Source organism: Tachysurus fulvidraco, chromosome 20, assembly GCF_022655615.1.
Source record: "Tachysurus fulvidraco isolate hzauxx_2018 chromosome 20, HZAU_PFXX_2.0, whole genome shotgun sequence".
Lineage (NCBI taxonomy): Eukaryota > Metazoa > Chordata > Actinopteri > Siluriformes > Bagridae > Tachysurus > Tachysurus fulvidraco.
The window spans coordinates 20,732,672-20,742,671 of record NC_062537.1 but is presented as its reverse complement, the minus strand read 5'-3'; the positions used below and the strand labels follow the sequence as shown (position 1 = coordinate 20,742,671).

Sequence of the window (10,000 nt, the reverse complement as noted above, 5' to 3'; positions counted from 1 at the left end):
GTGTACAGAATTGTTTACACACACAGAGAGCCACACAGGCGCCACGGTAACAGCCTAATACGCAGAAACCTCACAAAATCCCAACACATCACATCATCCACCAAGACACAACAACACCTTTACTTAACGTGTGTCATTTCACGTCTCTGAAATGTGGACCGCGAGATAACGATCTCCAGACCAATATTACTCCATCATCGCCATCGTCATGACGAACCCGTCGTGTAAAACCCCGCATCTTCTCTCTCCTTCTTTTATCATTCGATATTTAATTATACACCAAACGTGGAACTGTTGACTCAGACATAAAGCCTCTTAGAGCTCGATCCCTCGGTGATAACGAGGTCATTGTGTCGTTTCACGGAGAAGTGCGTGTTTTTGTGTTTGTTTTCATTTTACGGTAGTGACGCTCGCGGAACGAAGGTGAAAGCTCTGTTTATTCGCCGTCTTCGACACCTCACGTCACGCTTTATCAGCACGAGGTGTAAACACAGCTGCACCGACGCTTCGGACCCGACGTTTGTCTTCCGGGTGTAATCGAAGTGACGGGGCGTGAACATGGGGTCGGTTTATTTCACTCACGACGATGTACGGAAAATCATCGGACATTATTTATAGAAAGTATATTAATTATTAATATAATATATATTGTGTATGCCAATATATATATATAATGTGTAAAGACACATGAACGCTGTGGTCGTCGTCGTCGCTGACCCGTAGCCGTGCGTAACCATGGCGACACTTTTTTTATTTCTGTGCACTTAACGTCAAAAATCTCAGAACTATTTCTACTGAAAATATTCTAACATTAAGGTAGAAATATAATGAAGAATAAACGAGATTGAAAACAATCCAGTTTCTGTGTAAACATTTACACTTCTGCACTTGTTACAGCATCGGATCAAACTTCCCCTCGAGTCCCATCCTTTATTTGTTTGTTTGTTTGTTTGTTTATTTACAACTCTAGAATCAGATCTCTGTCTCTTCAGGCGTAAATGATTTACAGACATAAATTAAAATTCTGTATTACTATTACTTATTGATCAGTGTTCCTGAAATCATCCCGAATTCAACCGTATATATCAAATGTCCGGGTGTTAATACTTTTACATCTAAAACATTTGTTTTGGTTTTTTATATTATTTTATTTTATTTTTAAAGATCTTGTGTGACCATTAAGCTCTACAACCTTTTTTTTATTTTACATTATTATTATTATTATTATTACTATTATTATTATTATTATTATTATTATTATTATTATTATTATTATTATTATTATTATTATATACTTTATAATAATAATAATAATAATAATAATTAGAATTTTCTACATCATGAGTTAATGAAGCTTGAGGACAGAAGAAGGTCTGGAGAGTTTTACAGTAAGATTATAAAACAAAAATAAATAAATAAACAAGTTGCAGTGAATGAAATGAAATGGTTTTGATCTGAATTCGTTGTGTAGAATTAAAATGTTTTGTTCAACAGAAGTCTCTGAGAAAGTCTTTATATACGCTCTGCACATTGTGTGTGTGTGTGTGTGTGTGTGTGTGTGTGTGTGTGTGTGTGTGTGTGTGTGTGTGTGTGTGTGTGTGTGTGTGTTGATGTTAACGTTAAGGATGTGGACAGATGTGAGTCTCTGATGCTCCTTCTATCATTAACAGCTGTCCTTTCTGTAACTTACGGAAAGATCCTAAAGAGAAACCCTGAGAACTTTATTATCCACACTGAGTCACGCCGGAGAGAGACAGAGAGAGGGAGAATGGGAGAGAGCGACAGAGGGAGAGAGAGCGAATGAGAGAGACAGACAAAATGAGAGAGACAGAGAGGGAGAGAGAGAATGGAGTGGGAGAGAGCAAATGAGAGAGACAGAGACAAAATGAGAGAGAGAGACAGACAGAGAATGAGAGACAGAGAGAGAGAGAGAGAAAGAATGGGAGAGACAGACAGAGAGAGCCAGAGAAAGAATGAGAGAGAGAGACAGAAAGAGACAGTGAGGGAGAGAGAGAATGGGAGAAACAGACAGAGAGAGACAGTGAGACAGACAGAGAGACAGAGACAAAATGAGAGAGAGACAGAATGAGAGACGGAGAGAGAATGAGAGAGAGGGAGAGAGAGGGAGAGAGAGACTGGAGAGGGAGAGAGCGAATGAGAGAGGGAGAGACAAAATGAGAGAGACGGAGAGAGAGAGAGACAGTGAGACTGACAGAGAGAATGAGACAGAGAGAATGAGAGAGAGAGAGACAGGAGCTGGTGTTTCTAAGCATTTCTATGGTACATGATGCTGTAACAATAAAAAACATCTATATTTTAGTACCAGCTAAAGTTTCCAGTGAAATTTTATTTGTGTAAAAAAAAAAAAAAATTACGATTCCTCAGAAAAGTGTGTTGTGTCCTTTTGTGGTTGTGTCCTTTTGTGGTTGTGTCCTTTTGTGGTTGTGTCCTTTTGTGGTTGTGTCCTTTTGTGTTTGTGTCCTTTTGTGGTTGTGTCCTTTTGTGGTCGTGTCCTTTTGTGGTTGTGTCCTTTTGTGGTTGTGTCCGTTTGTGGTTGTGTCCTTTTGTGGTTGTGTCCTTTTGTGTTTGTGTCCTTTTGTGGTTGTGTCCTTTTGTGGTTGTGTCCTTTTGTGGTTGTGTCCTTTTGTGGTTGTGTCCTTTTGTGTTTGTGTCCTTTTGTGGTTGTGTCCTTTTGTGTTTGTGTCCTTTTGTGGTTGTGTCCGTTTGTGGTTGTGTCCTTTTGTGGTTGTGTCCTTTTGTGTTTGTGTCCTTTTGTGGTTGTGTCCTTTTGTGGTTGTGTCCGTTTGTGGTTGTGTCCTTTTGTGGTTGTGTCCGTTTGTGTTTGTGTCCGTTTGTGTTTGTGTCCTTTTGTGGTTGTGTCCTTTTGTGGTTGTGTCCTTTTGTGTTTGTGTCCGTTTGTGTTTGTGTCCGTTTGTGTTTGTGTCCTTTTGTGGTTGTGTCCTTTTGTGGTTGTGTCCTTTTGTGTTTGTGTCCGTTTGTGTTTGTGTCCTTTTGTGTTTGTGTCCTTTTGTGTTTGTGTCCTTTTGTGGTTGTGTCCGTTTGTGGTTGTGTCCTTTTGTGGTTGTGTCCTTTTGTGGTCGTGTCCTTTTGTGGTCGTGTCCTTTTGTGGTCGTGTCCTTTTGTGGTTGTGTCCTTTTGTGGTTGTGTCCTTTTGTGGTTGTGTCCGTTTGTGGTTGTGTCCGTTTGTGGTTGTGTCCTTTTGTGTTTGTGTCCTTTTGTGGTTGTGTCCTTTTGTGGTTGTGTCCGTTTGTGGTTGTGTCCTTTTGTGGTTGTGTCCTTTTGTGTTTGTGTCCTTTTGTGGTTGTGTCCGTTTGTGGTTGTGTCCTTTTGTGGTTGTGTCCTTTTGTGTTTGTGTCCTTTTGTGGTTGTGTCCTTTTGTGGTTGTGTCCGTTTGTGGTTGTGTCCGTTTGTGGTTGTGTCCTTTTGTGTTTGTGTCCTTTTGTGGTTGTGTCCTTTTGTGGTTGTGTCCGTTTGTGGTTGTGTCCTTTTGTGGTTGTGTCCTTTTGTGTTTGTGTCCTTTTGTGGTTGTGTCCGTTTGTGGTTGTGTCCTTTTGTGGTTGTGTCCGTTTGTGGTTGTGTCCTTTTGTGTTTGTGTCCTTTTGTGGTTGTGTCCGTTTGTGTTTGTGTCCTTTTGTGTTTGTGTCCTTTTGTGGTTGTGTCCTTTTGTGGTCGTGTCCTTTTGTGGTTGTGTTGTGAGCTTCACCATCAGCAGACGTCTAAGTGCTCGTTACAGAAAACCAAAACAAGCGTAAAAATGAAACCTTTGCTACAATCCGCATGTAAATTAGACTCACAGCTCAGATTGAGCTCAGATTTGCGCCTCCTTGTGGTGAAAGGGAATCATTACCGAAGCGTACCGTCGGTTTGTACTGTACAGATTTGATGTCAGAGCTTCAGACTTGAGTCTAAAGTTCTAAATAAAGACTTTATATGGAATCTGAATGAAATATAAAGGCTGAACTTGTTTCCTTTCCTCTCGTGTGTGTTCCCGTGTGCAGACATGGCGTCTAGCCGTCTGGTCCTCCTGCGTACGATGCTCGGCTCCGTCAGAAGGCCTGTTGTGAGCAGCGCACGAGTGCCTCCTGTCACTCAGCATCTCAGCCCCCATGTTGTCGTCGCTGCTCCTTGCTACGCTCGCCATTACGCTACCAAGAAAAGTAAAGGTAAGCGTAGCGCCCGCATCGCTCGTCTCTCCGTCCCGAGCATTTCAAAGAGCCGTGTGTGAGGGTACGCTCGGGGTCGAAGCTTTGTTCTGGAGGCTCTTCAGTTCTAGTGCTTTGCTTAGGTTCAGTGAAGTGGCCACATGAGAGGACCGGGAATTCTTCTGGTCCTGCTTTCATATGTAATGGCACTGATGAGCGACCCGCATGCATGCGACTCCTTTCATTTCTCCATCAGAAATCTGTAGAATAAGCTTTAAACCTTCTCTTCTTCACTCCCCACCCCCACCCCCACCCCTCCACGCCGCTTGGTTTCGAAGCTAAAGCCAAGAGCCAGACAGCTAAGGTGAGCATCAACGCCGCCCTGGTGGAGGACATCATCAGCCTGGACGAGGTGAAGGAAGAGATGACCGCCGCGCTGGCCACGCTGAAGGACGACTTCAGCCGCAACCTGAGCATCAGAACCTCACCAGGTCAGCACTGTTATCCCCTCACACACACACACACACACACACACACACACACACACACACACACACACACACACACACACACACACACACAGATGATTCAAGAAATGATGTCCTGTCTCATTTTTCTATTTATTTGTCCACCAGTTAAAGTTTTCCAGCATTTTGTTGTTTCTTATTTCTGTAAAAAGGAGATTTTAATGTACTAAAAGTTACTAAAGTGGGCTTTAGTAGGCCACTAAAATGTGGATCCTGAAGTAGCTCCTAAAGAGGGTTTTGAAAGTGGTGATTTTTTTGTACGTTTTCTTTTTCCTCCCGCTTCAAGGTTTCCATGTTTATGAAACGTTTTCTGAGCAGGCTACATGGATCCTGAGCAGGCTTCAGGGTTCCTGAGCAGGCTACATGGTTCCTGAGCAGGCTACATGGTTCCTGAGCAGGCTTCAGGGTTCCTGAGCAGGCTTCAGGGTTCCTGAGCAGGCTACATGGTTCCTGAGCAGGCTACATGGTTCCTGAGCAGGCTTCAGGGTTCCTGAGCAGGCTACATGGTTCCTGAGCAGGCTTCAGGGTTCCTGAGCAGGCTACATGGTTCCTGAGCAGGCTTCAGGGTTCCTGAGCAGGCTTCAGACAGTGGCTCTTTGAGTTTCCTACAGTTTTCTTGAATTGTAAAAGTGGCTTGGAGTTTCTAAGAGGCTTATTGTAGTTCTGGACCGGATGAGTTCCTAGGTTCAGAACACTGGGATTCATGAGGATTCTCAAAAAAAAAAAAAAAAAAACTTTCCAGAAGACTCCTGAAATGTTCTTGAATGATTTCCTGAGTCCATTAAGGACTTTCTGGGGTGAAGAAGTAGAAAGTTCCTGAAAGGATTAAACACCCACACACAGGTCAGCCCTGTGTGTGTGTGTGTGTGTGTGTGTGTGTGTGTGTGTGTGTGTGTGTGTGTGTGTGTGTGTGTGTGTGTGTGTGTGTGTGAGGGAGACAGGGAAATATAGACTATTACTATTTCTTTCTTTATATAAGTGGTGGAGGTTATGGAGGTTATGTCAGGGTAACGCAGCATTGTTCCACCTCCTGCTCCACAGGGATTACTCCACAACTCCACAAGCATCCACTCACTGATCCATTCTGTCGAGGTCTATTGTTCCCTGAGGTGGGAACCTTCACCATGTTTGTGGTCGTTCAGGGTCAGATCTGATCACCTGAGACCAGCAAGGTGGATGTTTGCTGACCTTTTGACCTTCTTGTTTATACTCTCTCTCTCACGAACAAATAAAAAAAAAAACAAAGAAACAAAAAAAAAGAAAGAGAGAGAGAGAGAGCGAGAGAGAGAAGGGGAGAGAGGGAGAGAAAAAAAAAAACAAAAACATAGAAGAGAGAGAGAGAGAGCAGAGAAAAGAAAGAAGAGAAAAAAAAAAGCGAGAGAGAGAGAGAGAGAGAAAAAAAACAAAAAAAAAAACAAAGAGAGAGAGAGAGACAGCGATTAGAGAAAAGAAAAAAAGAAAAAGAGAAGAGAGAAAGAGAGCGAGCTAAGAGGAGAAAGAGAAAAAAGAGAGAGGGAGGAGAGAAAAAGAGAAAAAAGAGAAGAGAGAGCAAAGAAAAAAAAAAAAAAAAGAGAAAAACTGGAGTGAAAAAGACGAGATAGAACAAAACAAAAGAGAGAGAGAAAAAAAACAAAAAAAGAAGGAGCGAGGAATAGAGATGAAAGAAAAAGAAGAGTAGAGGAAACAAGAAGTCGGGGGAGAGATACATCCAACAAGAAATAGCGAAGCGAAAAAACGAGAGTAGTCGTCCGCGCGCGCTCGCAGAGCGACGAGCGAGATCGCGCGCGAGCGCATCCAACCCACACCGCGCGAGCCACGCGCCACACGCGCTACGCGCGGGGCGCGCGGGATACCCGCGCGCTCTCTCTCACACACACACTCTCTCTTTCTCTCTCACTCTCTCTCTCTCTCTCTCTCTCTCTCTCTCACACACACACACACACACACTCTCTCTCTCTCTTTCTCTCTCACTCTCACCCTCTCTCTCACTCACTCTCTCTCTCTCTCTCTCTCTCTCTCTCTCTCTCTCTCTCTCTCTCGCTCTCACCGACTTTGGGAAAGCAGGCAATCTGTCCGGCGTTTGTGCTGGAGGAGAAACCTTGCAATTCATGACCTCATTTCTTTTAGAGGGACTGATGGTCATCTGGGGCTCATTACTGCATTACTGAGTGTTTTTGTTGTGGAGGAGGGGCAGAGAGTCACCGTAACTGTGAGAAGGACCTGACGAGGCACCGGATTAATGCCGTGACCCGACGTCTGGTCACTCTGCTGTCCCGGAAGCAGACTCTCCATGCCATGCTCTTCATCTCCACCACACATTCTGTTCTAGCCCTGAATCAGATCCCGACATGAAGCGCAGGGTTCCAGAAAAGGTTCCTGATGGAGATCACCTCCTAGAAATATTCCTCATTGGGTTCCTGGGATCTAAGCTTTATGGGCTACTAAAGTTTTCAAAAAATAGAGTTCCTGGACTGCTCATCTCTCCTTGGTACCTGAAAAGGTTCCTGCAATGAATAAGCACTGATTAGTGAAACGTGGTGAGCGGAGATGGTACGAAGAGCCTTTATTAGTGAGTATGTTCTTTATCTGAGTGCTGCGTGACCTTTGGGCGTTTCCTCTGGAGAGGGCACGGGGTGGTGGCACGACCAGGAAGAGCTCAATTGGTTAATAGCCTCACCGCTGATCCTCATCGCTCTGTAATGGAGGAAAAGGCGGTCTGAGTGGAGGGAAACGTTAGCAGATGTGAGACCAGCCAGGTAACACACACACACACACACACACACACACACACACACACACACACACGAGACAGGGACCTGAGACACACTCATCTAGGCCATGACCAATCATTATCCACAAGCAGGAGCCAGCACTGTTGCTCATAGTCGAGGCACGCGCTGTTGCTAATGACAAAATGGAAGTTTGGTTCTCTTTAAAATCACATGTGTGATTAGGACTGGCTCGGGTTCTGATGGCAGTTTCACAAACGGTGTAATTTTTTTTCCAGGTACCGCCTGGAAGATTCGAGACACGGGTTATGCAAGAAAATGGCATAAATATGGAGCTTTTGGCACGCAGTCAGGCCGAGCGAGGAGGAAAGAAAAGAAAAAAAACCCCAGAAGGAAGCGTGGTAGATTGCGGCGTGTCTGGCGTAAGACAGTTAGTGAGGTAAGACAGGAGAGACAGCGAGACGAGGAGCAGCGGCGTGTGAGGAAGCGCAGATGAGTGGAGGAGACGTGCTGGCGTGAAGCTCTCAGTTCTCCGGGGCTTGAGAAGGAGCAGAGCGAGGAGGTGGAACTGCTCACTTTCACAACGACTCACGAGTCAGACCTCGCTCTCTGTTTCCTGATCTCACGCCCAAATTAAAGAGGAAGGAAGAAAGAGTGCCGAGAAAAATGGCCCCCGGCCAGAAATCCGTCCTTTTTACACCACGTTCACAGAGTAAAATGAAGCCCCTGTCTGTCTGCTGCTTACAAGCTGGGATCAGGTTTATCTGCAGATAATGTCTCCGTGGTGATGAATCCTGGACTCTGATTGGTCAGGAGGTTTACTAGAAACTCAGACAGTATTTGTATTAACGTGCTGGTTACTATAGTAACAGCTCATTCGCGGTGACTTGTGCGTTTGTTTAACTTTTATGGAAGGAGTCTCCGGTGTCAGACGGAAAGCTAGACGGAGCGAATCCGTGTCTGGGCGTCATGACGACTTGCCACCGTGTTAAATCTGAGGCTGTAACGTCTATTAGCTTGTTAGCGACGTTCCTGACTCTTCCTTAGAGATACTTTAATACTGATGCACTGTGTGTTTGTGTGTTCAGGTGCGCTGGACCACATCACAGTCAACACCAAGGACGGCAAATTCCCTCTCAACCAGCTCGGACAGATCTCCATGAAATCTCCACAGCTCATCGTCATCAACATGGCCAGTTACCCCGAGGTACTCGAAGGGGGTTTGGGGGTAATTTCACTGCAGAGGTTGTTTAGAGAGGGACAGCAGCAGCAACGTTCTCCAGCCGTAGAGTTCCTACTGAGCACAAACGTGTATGTTGTGTAGGTGAGCACAAGGACGACCTCACAGCAGAACAGCACCGAGTTTGGGTTGTTAAGCACAGAGAGAGAGAATAGTAACGTGTTTAATGTGGCTACTTTCCCAGGTGCTGCTCTGCTTTTCATTTGGCATCTGGAACCTTCCATTCCGAGTCAGTGTTTTGGAAACAGAGCGCGTGAGAGAGTGAGTCAGAGCTCTGAAAGAAGAGAGCGACGGAATAAGTCAGTGTTCATGTAGCGGAGAGTGAAAGTGAGTCAGTTTTCTGGAAGCAAAGAGTCAGTGTTCTGATGAGGTGGTCGAGTCAGTGTTCTGGGCGATGGGACGAGTCAGTGTTCTGGGCGATGGGACGAGTCAGTGTTCTGGGCGATGGGACGAGTCAGTGTTCTGGGCGATGGGACGAGTCAGTGTTCTGGGTGATGGGACGAGTCAGTGTTTTGGGCGATGGGACGAGTCAGTGTTCTGGGCGATTGGGAGGTCAAGTCTGGAGAAATGGGGCGAGTCAGTGTTCTGATGGGGAGGTCAAGTCAGTGTTCTGTGTGATGAGGCGAGTCAGTTTTTGGAGCGTTTGGGGAGATGGGCCGAGTCAGTGTTCTGTGTGATGGGCCGAGTCAGTGTTCTGGGCGATGGGGCGAGTCAGTGTTCTGTGTGATGGGCCGAGTCAGTGTTCTGGGCGATGGGGCGAGTCAGTGTTCTGTGTGATGGGGCGAGTCAGTGTTCTGTGCGATGGGGCGAGTCAGTGTTCTGAGCGATGGGGCGAGTCAGTGTTCTGAGCGATGGGGCGAGTCAGTGTTCTGAGCGATGGGGCGAGTCAGTGTTCTGAGCGATGGGGCGAGTCAGTGTTCTGAGCGATGGGGCGAGTCAGTGTTCTGAGCGATGGGGCGAGTCAGTGTTCTGAGCGATGGGGCGAGTCAGGCCTGCTGTCTGGGACTCTGATGGATGGTTGAGGGGAAAAATTCTTTGATCTCAGAGCGATTGAAGCAGAGGCCAGGAGTCTGTCAGCGATCAGGAAGTGACCGCACACTGCCCTCTGCAGCACAGACCTGCTTTCTAACACACACACACACACACACACTCTCACACACACACACACACACACACACACACACACACACACACACACACACACACACACACCTCTATCTTATTCTGCTTTTCTCTTTCTGTTTGTCTTGTCGATCTGTCCTGTGTCTGCTCACCTCCTGTCCAGTCTCTCTCTCCCTCTCTCTTTACTTCTCTCTCTCCCTCTCTCTTTACTTCTCTCTC

At 45.9% G+C, this 10,000-nt stretch overlaps 1 protein-coding gene and 1 long non-coding RNA gene across 3 annotated transcripts in view; both read left to right on the top strand.

Moving 5' to 3' along the window:
* Positions 1-10,000, top strand: part of mrrf (mitochondrial ribosome recycling factor) — a 21,735-nt gene that overhangs the window by 6,319 nt on the left and 5,416 nt on the right. For both annotated transcript variants that reach the window (XM_027143354.2, XM_027143345.2), the window contains exons 2-4: positions 4,020-4,184; positions 4,502-4,654; positions 8,508-8,626. In XM_027143354.2, the coding sequence (XP_026999155.1) occupies positions 4,022-4,184; positions 4,502-4,654; positions 8,508-8,626 (435 nt within the window). In that variant the 5' untranslated portion in view covers positions 4,020-4,021. The remainder of the gene's footprint in view (positions 1-4,019; positions 4,185-4,501; positions 4,655-8,507; positions 8,627-10,000) is intronic.
* Positions 6,617-7,794, top strand: LOC125139719. The gene is made up of 2 exons (XR_007138781.1): positions 6,617-7,446; positions 7,698-7,794. It is a non-coding gene; the product is annotated as an uncharacterized LOC125139719 (long non-coding RNA).